Source organism: Chrysemys picta, chromosome 8 (assembly GCF_011386835.1).
Source record: "Chrysemys picta bellii isolate R12L10 chromosome 8, ASM1138683v2, whole genome shotgun sequence".
NCBI lineage: Eukaryota > Metazoa > Chordata > Testudines > Emydidae > Chrysemys > Chrysemys picta.
In genome coordinates, this window is record NC_088798.1 from 110737478 (window position 1) to 110755740 (window position 18263).

The following is an 18263-nucleotide window of genomic DNA, read 5'->3' on the forward strand; positions in this document are numbered from 1 at the left end:
GAAAGAAAATGAGCGGAGAGCTGCACTCGACTAGTAAATGACCCTAATCTACCTTTATTACAAATAATTTCCACAAATAGGCTGGAAGCAGAGTGAGAATCAAGCAGTATCTTGGGCTCTTCACTACCTTGACTACCAGCCCCATTCCCAGTTCTTGTCTTCTCACAACTCCCCCCTCAACCCGCCCGCCCCCAGACCCAAAAGGCTGTTTCACCCCAGTGACTTTGTACTCTCTCTTTAATCACACTTGGGTGAGCGGTGCTCTCCAGCAGGGCAGACCCATTCTGGGTGTGGGACCCATCCCTGCCCGCCTGCACTTCCTTATCCCCAATCTGATGGAAGTGTGGTACTGAGTTAGAGGCAGAACACGGAGCTGCGCTGGGCACAGGTGTTGGACCTGTTTCCTGGGCCCGTCACGTTGCTGAGGGCCGGGTTTCTCTCTCAGACCCCCTCGCCCATCCAGCGGGCCAGACCTGACACATGCAGCTCCACAGACACGGGTAGAAAATCCCAGGCGCAGACACAGCGCCCCAGCCAAGGCTGCACACGTGCGGTCCCCCACAGCAGGGAGGCTGGGGCGAGGGCTGGCTGGCTGGAGGCTGGGGAGAGGGCTGGCTGGCTGGAGGCTGGAGAGAGGGCTGGCTGGAAGCTGGGGCGAGGGCTGGCTGGCTGGCTGGCCAGTGCGTGGGGAGGGGGCAGAGCCCGCCGAGGCTGGGGGCGGAGGCTGCAGTCAGCGGGGGAGCGCAGCGCAGCGCAGCCCAGTCCCCGCTCAGCCCTCGGACAGCGCAGAGCCGGGAGCCGCCTGCCCAGCGGAGCCGAGCCCCGGCCGGGAGGAGCATGTGAGCGCCCGGAGGGACCTTCCGCGCCTGCCCGGCTCCAGCATGCGGCTCCCTCTGCTGCTGGGGCTGCTCCTCTGCCGAGCCGGTAACTGCCGGGGACTCGCCGGGCTGGGGCTCCGCGGGGGCGGGGACAGGCGGTCCGAGAACTTACCGACTCCCGGCGCGGAGCCAGCGCCGAGCCGCGGGCATCGGAGCGTGGCAGGGCCGAGCGGCTCCGGCCGCGATTTGCCTCTCCCCCGCCCGGGCTCCGGGACTACACCGGCACTGGATCCCTGCGGGCTCCTGGCCGCCTGGAGCCCGGGGTGTGGGAGGGACTCTCCCCCGGCCCCTGGCTGTGCTGGGCCCGGCTCCTAGGGGCCCTGGCCGCCCCGCTGCTTTGCAGCCCAGGGGCTCGGCGCAGCCTCGGGCGGCGCAGCGAGCGCGGGTGAGCGCGGACGGCTGCGCGGGAGCGGAGCGCGCGTTGGGGCTGCCGGGTCTGGAAGCGGAGACGCTTTGTTGTGCACGGGTAAGCAAAGGGCGAGGGGGTCCCAGCGCTGCCCGAAGCCAGCACCAGAAACGCTCCCGCGGGGCTCGCGACTTGTCTAGGGACAGTTTTTAGACCGGGTTAACGATCCTGGTTTGAACCCGGTGTCGGTAACGTGTCCCAGCGCCGTGGCGCGGAACTGCTCTAAGGTTCCCGATCCATGTAAGCACCATAACTCGCCGTAACTGTGTTCGCACGAGCGGTGGTTTCGGCCAAAGGAGTGAATTCGGTCCCAAACCCGAGAGTGGGGCAGGCTCGGTATCTGTTTGCGGAAGCGACGGGGAAGAGTTTCGGTCGGGATGTGCTGCTCCATGCTGGTCACTCGCAGTTATCGCCAGGACGAAGTTTTCGGTGCCAAAGAGCAGAAAGGCTGGACTGTATTATCGGGCGCTCTGAGCAGCTGTTTCGTGGCCGATGGACAGCAGAGCAACCCAGACATGCATTCCCTTTTGGTAGCGAAGTTGTAGCACGGATAAGGACGCTGCAGCCAAGCCATTTATTTGAGGCCATAGTAGCTGAAGTTTGTTCATAGGATGCTTCACCGAAAGTGAACTTTGCATTAGCAGGGGGTTTATTCTGTCAGATGAGGAGGCTGGTGGTTTTTTATTGACCTTAGGGCCCACGGAGTAGCTAGCATCTCTCAAGAAGGCACAGGTTCCTTCGCAGGCCACCCAAAAGGGGTGCTAGGGCAGGAAAGCGTCAGCAAGCAATCGGCATTTGCTCTGGGAGTTGACCTGCAAGAGGGCTGGAGGTGCTTGAGTTAGCGCCCAGTTGTTGCTAACGTGCCCTTTCCTGGTCGGAGGCACTTATCTACATGTTTTGTCCTCTTCTACAGCAGAGGGTCAACCAGTGATCTAAGCAGGGTTCTAGGTTTTGCCCCCAGTTTAATGATGTTTTGTAACCATTTAAAGCTCATGGGGAAGACTCAATTGGAGGCAAAGCAGCTGATAAATTCCCCCAAAGCAGCAGGTGCCCCAAAACTGCAAACAGCCCCAAAGTAGCTGCCCAGGCTCATTCTTTGCAGCCAAGACAAACTCATTGGATTTCCTTGGGTCCAATAATTACCACAAGAACCAATTTTACAGAAGGTTGTGTTCCTGGAACCAAAATATAAACCACAAATATATGGGAGTTACTCAAAGTAAAAAGAACAGGAGTACTTGTGGCACCTTAGAGACTAACAAATTTATTAGAGCATAAGCTTTCGCGGGCTGCTGCCCACTTCTTTGGATGCATATAGAGTGGAACATATATTGAGGTGTACATATATATATATATATACACACACACACACACACACACACACACACACACACACACACACACACAGAGCATGAACAGGTGGGAGTTGTCTTACCAACTCTGACAACTCCCACCTGTTCATGCTCTCTGTATGTGTATATATATATCCCCTCAATATATGTTCCACTCTATATGCATCCAAAGAAGTGGGCAGTAGCCCGCGAAAGCTTATGCTCTAATAAATTTGTTAGTCTCTAAGGTGCCACAAGTACTTCTGTTCTTTTTGCGGACACAGACTAACACGGCTGCTACTCTGAAACCTGTCAAACTAAAAAGTATCAGAGGGTAGCCGTGTTAGTCTGGATCTGTAAAAAGCAACAGAGAGTCCTGTGGCACCTTATAGACTAAGTAGGTATTCACCCACGAAAGCTTATGCTCCAATACATCTGTTAGTCTTAAAGGTGCCACAGGACTCTCTGTTGCTTTTTTCAAAGTAAAAAGACTCCTCATGGCTCTGAAAGCTGGCCCCTGAGGAGCCAGGTCTGGGAGAAAGAGACACTTCCTAGTCCCACTACTACCGCCAAGACAAGAGGAAGAGGCAGATCTGAGAGGAGACAACAGAAGATGGAGGTGGCTGCAGCCTCTTTTCAAGAGTCACTGGGACCTGCAACATCACCACTAGTGCCACATGTTCTCACACAATCTATTTTGCTGGTAGCCAAACCAATAGCTAGCAGGTGTTCTGGGTGGGTGAGATAATATCTTTTATTGGACCAACTTCTGCTGATGAGAGCTCTGTAGACTTGAAAGCTTGTCTCTCTGACCAACAGAAGTTGGTCCTATAAAAGGTATTATCTACCTTGTCTCTCTAATATCCTGGGACCGACACAGCTACAACAACACTGTCATATGGTGAAGACTTTTTGATGGTGCTTACAATGCAATCCATTTGATTGCCATGTGTTGTTCGTGGATTTCTGTCCCTCTTTGGATAATTCTCAACTGTGTTTGTGTTTACTAAAGAAAGGGTTTCCTGCTCCCAAACCATTGTTTTCTTCAGCATAATCTGGGGGAGAAGACTGAATGCCGCATTTGTGGCACCATAATCACAACAGTCTGTAATTTCATAAACACATAGCAGGAGGTGGAATGAGGGAGAGAATAAAACACCTGTCCTTTTGACCTAATATTTGATTAATTATTGTTTGTGCATCAATTATATATAAGAATCAAGGAATCTCAAAAGTGAAGGTCACCCACATCACTTCACTGGACATTGATATGAATAACAAGAACACCCAGAGTTTAATAAAATATAAAAAAAAAATAGAAGGAATATAAAATCTCATGCTGCAGAGTTTATACCAATGTCTAGCTGTTAGGAAATAGGAGTCAGATTATCCCCACATCTGCCTACGGTGGGGTTTCTTGCACCTTCCAGAAGTTATTACAGATACTGGAACCCAGTTTGGCTGTTGGGAATTTACATTGTTTTCAGCAGCATCAGATTTTGAACATATTTGTCATTTATATTATGGTAATACCTCAAGATCCCAATCAAAATCAAAGCCCAATTCTGCTAGGCATGGTGGTACACAGATATAGTGAGAGACAGTCACTGCACCTAAGAGCTTACAACATCACATTTTCTCTACATCACTGCTAGGCTAATGGCAAAGCAGAATCAGCTGTCGCAATTGCCAAGAAACTACTAAAAAGGCATAGCAGAATGATAGCGACTCATGGGCAGCATGACTAGAAAAATTAGAAGGCATGGGCAGCAGTCCAGCACAGCATCACATGTCATGCAACCAGACTCTACTGCCTACAGCAAATAAACTTTTGAAGCCAGCAACAGTGGAAAAGGTGACAGAACAAATTAAACAGTGGTGACAGCAAATAGTATGAGAGGTGCCAAAGATCTTCCTGAACTTGAGACAGTACAACCAGCACCCTAATGACAAAGATAAGATGGAGAGCCAGGTATCCAAAGAGCAGCACCAAGGCTATACATGGTAGAAGTACAAGGACAACTCTACCGCCACAACCCTTGTATCCTAAGAACAACCAAGGAACAATTGTCCTCAAGAGATGGCCCACTTAGATTCACACACAGGAGCTACAGTAGAAACTGACAATGACAGTGTAATGAATTCCCACAAGTGACCCTGAGAAGGAGGCAAATACAATGCCAGTTAATCAACCTGCACAAAAATCTCCAGAAGAAAAACACCAACAGATGGAAGGGACTTCAAATAATACCTCTCTAAGTGGAAGAGCCCTAAAGTTGCCAAGTTTCAAAGACTCCTACATTGTTAATTCAATAATTTCAATTAACATCCATTATAGGAAGACAGATATATTACAAGTGTCCTATACAAAAAATGTATATATACTGATATATCTCTAGTTAATATTAAGGGTACCATTTATTACCATAAGAATATGTAGCATTGTTCATAAGTGTCGTAGGTTCAATATAGTTGTTGTTCTGTACTGCAAATGGCTTTTTAAATGCAGGTCTTAATACCTAGTTCCAGGCTGTGTCAGTAGGGACTCAGAGGGGATGAGCCCCCTTACACACCACTCTCAGAAGCACAGCACCCTAAGCACCATGCTGGGGCACTGGGCTCACTGCTGACTCAGAGAGGAGAACTCCTCACACTACTCCCTGCAGCACCTGAGTTTTCCTTGGGGATCTCCTGTCCCATGTAAGTACGGAACAGCCCTGATCCTGATCAGGTTTGGAAGATTGCAAGCCACACATAGGAGTTTTTTTTGAAAAAGCTGGCAAATGGCTTTGTATATAATCTCTTGCTATCCCTTTGCACCAATATGAGTTCCTGTTGATGTCCTTCCTCTCATTTCTAAAGGGAGGGAGCTCTTGTTCCCCACCTGTCCTACACCAAGGGTAGAGGATTCCATCTCACCCAGATCAAATAAACTTTCCCACGTCTGCCTTTGCAGAGATGTTCTTGCTGAGATAGGACAGAAAGTCTGCAGTGATGGTACTGAAACAATTGTTGTGTGGCTCTCTCCATGAACGAAGCCCTACCATTGTTTTCCTACTTAAACAGGAGGCCTCCTTGCTCTGCCAAGAGACTGCATAGCAGCTGAGAAGATTTGCCTGATGGACCCTGCCTGCAATGCCACCTACCAGGCTCTGGAAAACTGCTCCCTTGATAAGACACGTTTCCTCCTGCTGAGTCCTGATGCCAGAGCAAGGTGCCGGGATGCAAAGCTAGACCTCAGAAGCAGCCCTTTACTGCATTGCAAGTGTCACCGCCGCATGAGGAGACAGAAGCACTGCCTGCGCATCTACTGGACTGTTCACTCCAGCTTCACACATGGTGAGATGGAATCCTTGTTTATACGTTATCTAGTAATTCCACAAACCTATGTACTATGAATACACACCCCAACAAGGGCAGGAGGGAGGTTCAGTGGAGAATTCTGCCACAGCTCACTCTCCAATCCTGGAGATGGTTGCTGGACAATCACATCACACGGGCTCCCACCTCCTGGGGAAGAGGAGTCACTGGTGCTTTACAATACATGTTTAAGAAATTAATATAATAAAAAGTTTGGACACAGATTTCATATTTGGTTTAAAACTTATGACATGAGGTGGTGAGTTTATGTTCACGAAACAATTCTGGGGCTGGACCCTCAGGCTAACCAACAGGACTACAGAGGGTCAGAGAGAGGGGCGGGGTGAGAAGGGAGGTTACGCTGCAACCTAAAGAAACAGAAAGTTGCTTTTGTCCAGCAGTGAGCAAGGGATTAATTAAAATGAGAAAAACAATGTTCTCCTGAAAGCTGCTGTGTCACTGCTTTACTGTCAAAAGCTTCTGCCTAAAACTTTCCCCTGCCCTGCTATCGTTGTAAAGAGACAGTGCACATATCCTCATGAATGCTGAGACTGAAAAGGAACAAATGAAAACTAGATCTAATCCTGGACGCAGAGAAGCCAATGAATGACTCCTATGTCAAAGCTGCTTAGTAACACACCAGTATCTCTGATAGGTCTGGGGCCATGGTTTGCTCTTGCTGGCTCTGCCTGGTTCTTGAGTAAAGCAGTACGTTTCTGGATGAACTCCAGTCCTGTGGGTACAACCAGATATGTTTTGTGCGTGCATGAAAGTCTCTCTAAAAGGAGAAACTGGTTCCAGTGTGTTCCCCCCCCACACCTCTCTCTGAATGTGTGTCTCACCTTGCCTAGGTTATTTCAATTTGGAGACTTCTCCTTATGAGGATCCAGCAAATGAAGAACCCTGGAAGATTGACTACAACAAGCTGGCAGCTTTGGTTTCAGGTAGGGATCATGACAGGTACGCATTTCCCCCTTTTTCTTCCTTTCTCAGGGGCCACCTACTGGGCTGAAGATTATTAAGAGGAAGAATATTTTGAGGTAATACCCCCATTAAAACTGGTCAGTGGAATATTGGCTCCAGAGGACCTGAGATGGACAGGTGGAGCTTTTGGTGTCAGCATGCCAGAGAGTGGGGTGGATCCGTAGATGAAGCTATCCAAAAGGTAACTGGTTAGGAGAGATTAAAGGGAGAGAGTCAGAAGAGTGAAATGCATCAAGGAAAGCCCAACAAGGAAACAAGTCTAACAATTTCCATTTTGTGACTAATCCAGATTTTTTTAAAACTATTAAGATACAATAAATATTGGCATTTTCTCCATTATTTTTATTTTCATTTAGCTTGTTTAGAAAAATCAAAAGTTTAGTTAATACACAAGTGAGATTCCCTCTTCATTGGACAATATCCACTTATTCAAAAAAGCATTACCAGACAGAAAAAAATCTTCCCTATGCTTTGATATTTTCTGCACCTCAATTTCTCTATAAGACATCCCAACTAACAAGAAAAGATACATTACTAAAAAAGCACCTACCTCTGATTTAGTACCTCCTATGGCTTGCCCATATCATGGAGGATAGATCCATCAATGGCTATTAGCCAGGGTGGGCAGGGATGGTGTCCCTAGCCTCTGTTAACCAGAAGCTGGGAATGGGCGACGGGATGGATCACTTGACTCCCTGTTCTGTTCATTCCCTCTGGCGTTGGCCACTATTGGAAGATAGGATACTGGGCTAGATGGACCCAGTATGGCCACTCTTATGTCTAGTGTTCCCTGAGTTGCCTTCTAGTTTGTAAACTTAACTAAGAACAATTAGGAATATTTATGAATAGGGGGATAATTTTATAATGTATGTTACTTATGGTGTTTCACAATTTTTTCCAGTCAACTGCTAGAATGTCAGTGGCAGAAACCAACATATGTGCCATTCAGTTTACTGCTCTTTACATCATACATATCTTTCATTGCTGTCCTCAAAAGGAGTGTGTGTTAGGATATGGCTTTATTTCATTGAGCAATTCTTTTTATTTGTTCAAATAATGGAATTGAATCAATCTCATGAAAGATACATCAATAACTTTTTTGTCATTGTTGCCAACAAAGCCCTGAACTCTTTTCATAGACCTTTATGTTCAGCTGGAGTTCACCACCACTTTACATAACCTTAGACATAATCTTTTCCTCTTATCACTGTCCTCTTCACTAGCAGGACAAATGTTTGAAAACTGTTCACTGGGCCCAGAACCAGGTTTAAATGCTGTTTTCAGACACTGTTCCCCAGCAATCAGAGGAAGTGGAGTAACTCCTCCTGCTTCATAAGGCAGCGAGTGAGCCATAACAGACATAGGTGTGAGCCTGTGAAGCACAAACACTCCTCGCCCCCCCCCTGCAAACCACATTCCAAAGAGCAAGGCTCGTTCAGGTGTCCTCACCCCCTGGGACTAGGCCTGAAGCACACTAGCACAGAGCAGAGTCAGCTTGCCTGATGCCCTTCCCGTTTTCCCATGAATCCCTGCTGAGTGATCACTAAATTGCAGCGCAACGGGATGGTAGCCTGCCCTCTTCGAGGGGCTGCAGGAGCCTGCAGCTCCTCCTACTCACACCTGAAATCTCCTCTGGGATTTACTGTCCCTGGGTTTCTGTTGGCTTTTCAGGTTCACATCTAGCAGGGGACAGCGGAAATGCCTGCCTGAAAGCAACTCACTTCTGCAGCCTGAATAAGAAATGTGTCCATCTGCGCACATATTATGCCTCCGGCTGCACCAATGGGGCAGAGTCTGGAGGCACCTGTGACCAGCGTAAGTGCCACAAAAGGCTACGACAGTTCTTTGAGAAGGTCCCTGAGGATTTCACCAAGAGGCTCCTGTTCTGTCCATGTCAAGATGAGCTCTGTGGGGAGCGACGCCGGAAAACCATTGTCCCTGAGTGCTCCTTCCAAGACAGCATCAAACCCAACTGCCTCCTTCTCTTGGACTCCTGTATCAAAGACCATATCTGCAAGTAGGTCTGTCAGCAAGGGTCATTAGCCCAGTGAAAAGAGCAGTCCTGACTCTGATGCTCTTCTTCTTCTTCTTCTTCCTACAGATCCCGACTGGCTGATTTTCAACAGAACTGTCAGCCTGCAGGCTTGTCCCCAGATGGCTGTTCTCAGCACAACCATGCTGCGTGCCTGAAGGCTTACATGGGGATGATTGGTAAGTGGTGACTAAAGGGGGACATAAGAAGGCTTGATGAGGAGCGTGCTCTCAGGCATACATGGGGATGGGGGGAGTGACAAGAGGGTGTGCCTGAAGGTGTATGGAGCTGAGGACTGGCAAGGTCCATGCCCTGATCTTATCTGAGCTTAAGGTCATGGTATTGAAGACACTTGAGCCTGGCCCATGTTGGTGTTTTCCCTTCCCCAGTGCAGACAGAGCCTAAAGAGGAATTCAGTTAGCATCCATAACACCTATGCCACCTACAAGGCCAGAGACTATATATTCTCCAATTCTCCCTCCATTGACGAGATAGCAGCATCACCCCCATGTCTCTTACACGTAATTTACATACCAAATCTATCTTGCTTCTTATAAAGGTGCTTATCCTGCAGTGCCTGAGCAGCAGAGTCCTGCCCACCTGTGTGATATCGACACTCCTGACACTCCAGCCACTGGCCATTTTATCCTTTTACTATCCACATGAACATCCATTCTCAGGGTTCCTGGTTGCAGACACCTTAAACCCTGTATTCCCTCATGGTTTGGCTGCCTGAGCCCTGATGGGACATTGTTGGTGACATATCCAACAAAACCCTTCCTAGAGGCCACAGGGACACTGCCAAATTCATGGGATTTAAGATGTCCCCGTCACAGCTGGTTGTGGCCAAACTGGCACGGCATCCCAAGGTTCACTCCCTGTGACAGCTGTAATAGACATGGATCTGCTAACAATGAAGCTGTATAGGCCAGGGATGAGTGGGCACTTTAACTGCATTTCCAGACTATCCTTGTTTGTTTGTAAAGTCTTCATTGTATTAACATGGTCACTGAACTGTATCGCATAGCCAGGCTGCAGCTGCACAATGTTTATCTGGGAACAGCCCGTAGGCCATCCGTTTGTTGGCAGGGGTAACTGGAAGTTATGGCAGAAGGGCCTATCACTGCCACATGTCAGTGCTCCTGTTTCTGGAGAGGGGCAGAAGTGTCTCTGCACTCGGCTGCACATCTTCTCATTTACAGCTTTCTTCCCATAGGCAGTAATCAGTGTGCTTCATTGTTAGGACCACTTGGGTGGGGTGCAGCAGGCTCCCTGGCCCCTCCTGCACCCGACTTCTCAAGTACCCAAGACAGCACGCGGCTCAGCGCAGAGAGCTCCCTGCCCCCCAGACTGCACGCGCCTCGGCGCAGAGGGCTCCCTGCCCCCCAGCTCCTCCCTGGGCAGATGTGCCTCGGCACATTTATGTTTAATGATAATTTGTGATGCATTGAAAGTAATACATGCAAACATCATTTAGCTACAGTACATAGAAACTGCCCAGAGAATGGGCCTCCCTAGCCTGCAGCGTGTCCAGGGGACTCTAGAGGCACAGAGCACGAGTGTGAAGGCCATGGTGTGATGCCCTGGTCAGAGGCAGTAGCTGGTACTACTCACTGGCTCAGAGGGTTACTGCACCCAGCCCACCTGAATGCTTTCATACAAACAAATCCTGATTCTCATTTCTTGGGGACTGGGGACAGGTACAGCCATGACACCAAACTATGTTGGTAACTCCAGCACGAAGGTTTCGCTATGGTGTACCTGCGAGAACAGTGGCAACCAGCAGGAGGAGTGTGACCAGATACGCAGCATGTTCGTTAGCAACAAATTCCTCAGTAAGTGCTATACAACAAGCAACTTGGGACACAGATTCAGCATAATTAAGTTCAAACCTCTTGTTGCTTTCCAGGTCCTACATCACACAGCTCCTGCCTACAGCTCCAACCTGCTCTCCTTTGGCATTTCCCTACCCTCTCTATTCCACCACTAGCATCAGCCTAGATACTCCCTTTCTCTGCTCTTACAGGCATCTCTGAACTTTCTTCCACATTACACCTTAACCCCAGATCTGTTCACAAAGTCATTTCTCTAGCCACATTCAGCCCCTCCCAGAGACTCACTTCTGAAGTCTCACCTATAAGAAGTGAGGGGGTAGGAGAGGTTAAGAGAGAAAACCAGCATCACACTATATCCATGGCTTACTGAATAACCACATGATCTCACTGCCATCATCTTGTCCTTCCTCACCTTCCCTTACCTCTGACCCTCATTTGCTGGACAGAGCCTGGGATTCCAGGTGTCTCTGTGAGACACTTAGTACAGTCCTGGGTGCTCAAAAAATAAATAGTAATTTGACCCATCACAGCTTGGCACGGACCATATCACTGGGCCGGCAGCTCAGCAGTAGCTCTCAGATCCTGCTGGCTGAGATTGGGTGAAACCCAGCTGTGAGTGGTAGCTGTGTCCAGAGCCCCTATTCCCTTTATCCATCTCTGGCATCCCAGCAATGGGCTTTATTAAGATTTAAATATTTTCTGACTGTAAAAGCTTCCAAAGGGCATCAAATAAAGAAACCAGCATCACTATATAATTGTTTAATATTAATGTATTTTCTATGTATTGAACTCGTGGCCTCATCTATGCAAAGCATGCGCTCGACCACTGAGCTATAGCTACGATATAGAGAAATCTCCCACCATTAGAACAGCTCAGCCCACTCACACGGCCCACCTCAGACACAGACACCCCCCCAGAGGATGACAGAAAGTAGAGGTGGAAAAACCCCATTCAGACCAATCCACTGCACCCCAGATACCATGTGAGATTGGTCCCTGCATCTGTTCTGTGGTACTTTATCCAACCACACATACACCCCCCACAGTAATATGCCACTGCATACAGTATTTACACTCCCCAAAGCAAAATCACCCTTACAAGCCCCAACATGTGAGCTTCCCAACATAGCCTGTCGGGGGAGGGCTATATTCCAAGGGGAGCGAATGAGGAAAGCACCTTCTTAGATGTTTGTTTGACTTCTACCTGCAGAAAATACAATTCAGTCTCAGATGCATCTGAGCCAGGCAACTCTGGAGGGGCAGGAAGGATTGTTTTACATGCCTTCCCTGAGCTTCCAGGGGGACAGCACCAACACTTCTCTTGCTTCAGAAATGTGCCAGGTATGAATTCCTTTTCTACCTTCACAACTAGCATCAGAGAAACAAGCAGCTCTGGGCACCTGAAGGAGGGAGCTGTGCATGTATCAGAGCCTCTCCCCATCACTATTCTAGTTGCTCTGTCCCAGAGGTTAGCAGAGGAGCCAGTGTGTAGGGGCGAGAACCATGTTACTTGGCATGGTAGGTTCCCAAATCCTCAGTGCTAATCTCAGAATGGGAGATCCTGCAGCCAGGGGCCGGAGTGAACTCGATCCAATTTGAATAAATTTCTCCCTTTCCCTTCCCAGGTCACCGAGACCAAGACATGGCCAGACATCTCTGAATACAACAGCATGCTCATGGCCTCCTCGGTGTATTCTGGAGCTGGGGTTTCCTGGCCCCCAATGGCCCTGCTGCTCTTGTTGCTCCTGCTCAGCCCACCTTAACTTGACACAACAGGCATTTGTCCCTTCCACATAATTCTCCTCACTCTGCACCCAGATATTGACCTACTAACTCACCCTTCGGGAACTGAAGACCTCCAGAGAAGAGGAACTGAACAGTCTCACCCCAGAACAGGAAGGCCTGCATCCTTCTCCTAGGAGTGAGTCATTTCACTCAGCTCCTTCGGCAGTTAGAACTGCAGGGGCTGGTTCTCCAACACTATCTTCTCCCCCCCTCCTAGCACTGCAAGAGGAAGAGTAGCCCACTGGGAGACTTTAGGGCACTATTTTGTTTGTTTGTAAACACAAAGCTAGTCAAAATTCTGTCCAAACAGCATTTGCCTTTTGAATGAAGGAGAAGGAGAGGCTCCTGCAGGTACCTGCAGCACTCCTCCACCTGGCCAATTGGTGCTTTTCCTCTAGAGCAGAAAGCACCAGACTGGTGCCCCAGGGGGCAGAGACCTACCTCTATGGTATCCTGAGAGCAGGGCAGGGCAGGGCAAACTGACCCAGACACTCTGTAAATACCAGCTCTGGGTTCTGGTCAGGATCCTTTTGATCATTTTTCAAATCCATTATTTTAAGCCTGTAAAAGAAAACCGCCCCAAAGCCAAAGCAAAGAAGCTGGGCTCTGGCCTCTGCTCTTGTTTCTTGTCCCTTTCAGCCATCCATATCTTCCACTCTTAGTGCTAGCAAGAGATGTAGCCTTGGATTTCAGCTCGATTTCTTCACTCAGTCCCATTAAACCTTGTCCAGCATTCCATGACACTGCCTGGCTAGGCCACGCTTTTCTAGGACTTCTAGGAGAAAGCATGCAGGCTTGTTCAGCTGTACCCACCACAGCTCCCTAGGGACATACTGTGCTGATTTGCAGTGCAGAGACCTCAGACAGCTGCAGTGACCTAGTGTCCCTTCACATACCCCTTTGCCCCCTCCACAGTCTCCCTCCTCTCTGTCAGGTTCCATTTTATGACCTATTTATTCTGGGTGTAAACATGTGTGTTGTGTAACTACTATTCTGTTGCGCTGCAGTGGCCTGTAAAAATGTGGTGTTCAAGTGAATATTGATTTCTGAGTGCAGGTTAATAGTCCACAATCAATTGTATGAAAGAACTGCCTTATCAGAGAAGCTTATGTTTTCAGGAGAGCTGGCAGACCAACTCGGAGCAGCTCCTCTGCACACAGGTGGTGTGTGGCTTTGGAAGAAACAATGAAGCTGGGCAAATGTTATGCTCCTGGAATGGATGTGCAGCTGTCAGATGTCTCTACTGATCCCTGTGTTCCATTCCTTCCTGTCCCTCAGGAAGGGAATCATTGTGTTGTGTCACTTGCCAGATGCCTGAATACCACAGCATCCCTCATCTCTGGATGCAGGGCCACCCAGAGGATTCAGGGGGCCTGAGGCAAAGCAATTTTGGGAGCCCCTTCCATAAAAAAAAGTTGCAATACTATAGAATACTATATTCTCGTGGAGGCCCCTGCGGGGCCAGGGGCAAACTGCCCCACTTGCCCCCCCCCTCCCCCCCCCGCCGGCCCTGTAGGATGCACAAATTACGTCTCTCCACTGCACCTCTGAACGGTCCTTCAGTAGTGGTAATATTTCCACTTTGAATCCCAGTCTTCTCTGTGCCCACTCACTGAGGCATTACTTTTTCCTGCTGCTGCAAGAAGCAGGGACACCACACTGCCCAGCAGAGGGGCTGCACCTAATTTCCATACAGTGGAGAAGGTCACAGCCACTGCCATCATTAACAGAGAGGGCTGATCTACAGATGACAAGAAGTCCCACTAGCACTGGCACCTGGCTGCTTGGATCAAGAGGGAGCATGGACCCCCATGTGCTTCCTACACCTCCATTATCAAGCTGAGGAAGGCCATGTTATAGGATTCCCTGGGCTCCATTTGGCCATGCACTGGTTGGACACTGACATGCTGGGGCTGGCAGTTCCCTGGAAACTTCCTTATTACAGTATAGCAGGAGTTGCCATCTCCAAAGATTGGTGGTGGGAGGAGAAGAGGTTGCTGTCCCAGTGCCCCACAGCATGCATAAAACAGATGCCAGGAGTTCAGAGGAATGTGGGGCTAGCAAGCCCCTATGCAATGTTCCCTGAGTACTCTGTATCCTCTTTTCCAGCCCCTACATGATGTGTTCCCCATAGTAGCCATCCCCCTCTCTCCTCAGCATTATGGACTGGACCCTCAAAGATATTTAGGTACCTAAATCAATGGGAGTTAGGTACCTAAATCCCTTTTTGGATCTAGACCTATATGCTTTCCCAAATTCCACTTCCCTGCTATCTCCGATGCACAGTGCTCTCACAAAGGCAGGTGTTTGGTTTGATCTGGGCAGCTTAGAGCCAACACTATAAACAGAGTTGTCATTTTGTTTGTTATATACAGTGTGCCACTGGGACTCTAGCCTTCCATCTCCAATGGCTGGCTCACTGATTGAGACTGCAAACTCATGTCCTGAACATCCAGGACCAATGCTTGGCTCATACTGGGGCAGGTGCTTCAAAGTTAAATAAATCCTGCTTTAATCAAAAACTTAGAGAAATCCCAACTGGCGTTTTTTGCTTCAATCTTCTCTCTCCTTGTATTTACCTCCATACACACCCCTGCCTCTCACATCTATTCACCTGCATGTGTGCACACAACCCTACTTCTCTACACACCTGTACATTCACATCCACATGTACACAGAGCTATTTGCATAAAAGGAAATCAGATTTATTTTCAAAGTTGTAGAGTAAATGTTTCTTACTTAACCCAATTTTCAGCGACTAACCCTGATTCAGCTACTGTTTAATCATTTAAGATAGATAAGAATGTCCCATAAGCTTTTCAAGTGTCTTATTTTAGTAGAAGTTGCAGTGACACAGTCATGAGGTTGACTCCTGATTAGTTCTCTGATGTCACTGGCATAATTCCAGATTTACTCAGATGTAACTGATCAGAATCTGGCGCCATCTCTTGACTACATATGGAGTTAGCACAACTCTGACTCCTGCTTAAATGAAAAGGGCAGTGCAATAGAGATCATTAAAGATACCATAATGTGTCTTAAATATAATTGCAAGAATAACAATTTAATAGAAACTCTCCATTCTGCCAGTCCTAGCACAGGATTTACATCAAATGCAGAGAAAGGAGGAAGCTTTCTAAGATGTTATAATGTAAATTCTATTAATTTTTTAAAATGTAAGATAAACCCAAAACATCTATAGTAAAGAAAATTTTACCTTCCAACTCTGAAAGGCTGTTGGTTTCCTTTGCATTCATTCCCTATGTCCTGCTCCACTCAAGTACCATGGGGATGATCGAGGTAAAGGAACCTACAGCATCAGACAGGAGATCCTGCCCGGAAGTCTCAGGGCAATGGCAGCTGTCACTGATAGCCACCCCAGCATCAGTCATGGAGATGAAGCAGTGCCGGAGATTTCTAAAAGCTTTTTAAAAATTCCCTTCATGTGGTTTAATTTAATATTTACTTATAAATACTGTTTCTCTCTCTCTTCACATACACCTCTCGCCTCACAATCACCCTGTGAGTTAGGTACGCTGTTATTCCAATTTTAAAGGTGAGGAAACAGACAGAGACATAAGCCATACAGTGAGTTGGTGCCAGAGATGGGCCTGCTATTTGGAAGCCCTAGATTATTAAACCTGTGCTCAATCCGTTTGATCACACAGGAGTATCAACGCAAGCTATACGTGACTGCAATTTCTCTTTAAACAGTAGCCAGGATCAGCATCATATGGATATGAAAAAGCAACTGAAGCTAAACTTCAGTTCAGACAATAAATCCCGATTTTTATGTTCTCTCCCCACACTTGAAACATGCTGACAGTGTCAGAGAATTTGAGACAGGTGGGATAACATTGCAGCTTTAAGATTCAGGGAAGAGATGAAGGGCCTCCCCTCACTAGCAAAACCTAAAAACAACAAGCAACTACAAAGCTGCTAGAAAGGAAGGGATCTTTCAGAGTAATCCCTGCAGAATCTATGTATTCTGAGAACAGCCCTTTGAAGACTGCTCTAGGAACAGAGGCCCAGCTCCTCAAAGGTATTTAGGTTCCAAACTTCCAGTGAAATCCATGGAAATGAGGAACCTAAATAAATTTAAGAATCTGGGCCAAAGTGGTCACCCCACAGCTGGACTCCCAAGGGACAATCAAAATTTCTGCAGAGGAACAAATAGGTGTTATCCTGCTCTTACTTCCCATGCAGAAGCAGAGAGTGGTAAATATAATCAGTAGCTAATTACTTTTGCCTCTGGGACTCAAGGGTGGAACTTTTGTTCAATTGATAGACTCTGAGTCTGAGCTTAGTTTTGTCTCTAATGGAAGCTCTTCTTATAGGTTACTTAGTTCTTCTCCAGGAAGTGATTTGCTGTTTGGGTTTTTTGCAAACCCCAGGGTTAGCAGAGGTCACACTGTACAGTGCTTTGTCCCCAATGCCTGCATGAAAATAGCCCCACATCCTTTCCATTTGCAGCTGATCACTTCCATTACCCACAGACTAGGAGGAGATGATCAGTAATTGTTAAGTGCATGAATCAGACTAATAGCTTGCTGCTAATTCCCCCTGTAATGTGAGTCTGAATTCCTGGTAAACAAACTGACTGCTTTTCACACACAGGGATGGATGCCAAGAGACTAATATTAGAGCTCTGGAGCTAAGGCTTTTAGAGCAATTCTGTCCACTCAAAGATGTTTAATGACATTAAATTGTGTACTAAATAATTACAGGACAAAGGCCCTCTTGGAATCAATGAGTTATTGTCTGAATCAGATGAAAAAGGGTCTCTATCCTACTTTAAAACAGTTACACTAAAATGGTGTACCTGATAAATGCGGACGATAACTAGGTCTTTACCTATGGCCAGAAGAAATAGCACAAGAACAAGTCATCCATAAAATCAGTGCAACAGATAATTCCTTGTGTGATTTTGGCTTTGTCTTTTTTCCAATTGGTTAAAAAAAACCACTTTGTTTCTTGCAGGACATGAGACTCATTGTTTTTTTCCTCCCAGTCAGGTCACAAATTTTATTCAATAAACAGGGTTTGGGTAGTTAAATCCATTTAGAGACAACACCTCCAGATCTGCTTGATGTTTCACCACATGCCCGGGATCACAGGACACTTGAAGAGCTAAGAGATGTAGACTGGAGCCTCTAGAACAGTGGCTCTCAACCAGAGGACTGGGGCCTACTAAGGGGTCTCGAGCAGATTTCAGGGGGCCTCCAAGCAGGCCAGCATTAGACTCGCTGGGGCCCAGGCAAGAAAGCCAAAGCCTCATTGCATGGGGCTGAAGCCCAGGTGCCTGAGCCCTGCCACCCGAGACTGAAGCCTGACCAATGTAGCTTTGTGGGGGGCCCTGTGGCATGGGGCCCCAGGCAATTGCCCTGCTTGCTACCCCCTAACACCAGCCCTAGTTTTTATATGCAGAAAACCAGTTATTTTGGCACAGGTGGGCCGTGGAGTTTTTATAGCATGTTGGGGAGGGGGGCTCAGAAAGAAAAAAAAGTTGAAAACCTCTGCTCTAGAAAGCATTTTGTAGCAGGGATTACTACTAAGCATGGAAGGGAGGCAACAAAATTCCAGTCACCGCCATCTGGAGTAAAACAGAAACTTGGGATGTACAGAAAACATGAGTCTTGGTTTGGAATTGCC

At 47.7% G+C, this 18263-nt stretch overlaps 1 protein-coding gene across 2 annotated transcripts; it reads left to right on the plus strand.

Moving 5' to 3' along the window:
- The first annotated feature begins 703 nt into the window (after nucleotides 1-703).
- GFRA3 (GDNF family receptor alpha 3) lies at nucleotides 704-15133 on the plus strand. 2 transcript variants are annotated; one of them, XM_005282235.4, is made up of 8 exons: nucleotides 704-924; nucleotides 5682-5954; nucleotides 6827-6919; nucleotides 8631-8976; nucleotides 9061-9170; nucleotides 10692-10826; nucleotides 12037-12167; nucleotides 12452-15133. In XM_005282235.4, the coding sequence occupies exons 1-8, from the start codon at nucleotides 882-884 to the stop codon at nucleotides 12587-12589; spliced, it is 1269 nt and encodes a 422-aa protein (XP_005282292.2). In that variant the 5' UTR covers nucleotides 704-881; the 3' UTR covers nucleotides 12590-15133. The 2 variants fall into 2 exon arrangements, with proteins under 2 accessions (XP_005282292.2, XP_065411320.1); XM_065555248.1 differs by lacking the exon at nucleotides 12037-12167 and having other exon boundaries at nucleotides 735-924.
- The last annotated feature ends 3130 nt before the right edge of the window (nucleotides 15134-18263 follow it).

Bases quoted from the DNA above. Each gene is read 5' to 3' on its own strand.
- GFRA3 (XM_005282235.4), top strand. From the start codon at position 882: ATGCGGCTCCCTCTGCTGCTGGGGCTGCTCCTCTGCCGAGCCG. The intron at 8,977-9,060 runs GTAGGTCTGTCA...TTCTTCCTACAG, and splicing joins ATCAAAGACCATATCTGCAA to ATCCCGACTGGCTGATTTTC. The intron at 12,168-12,451 runs GTATGAATTCCT...TTCCCTTCCCAG, and splicing joins TTGCTTCAGAAATGTGCCAG to GTCACCGAGACCAAGACATG.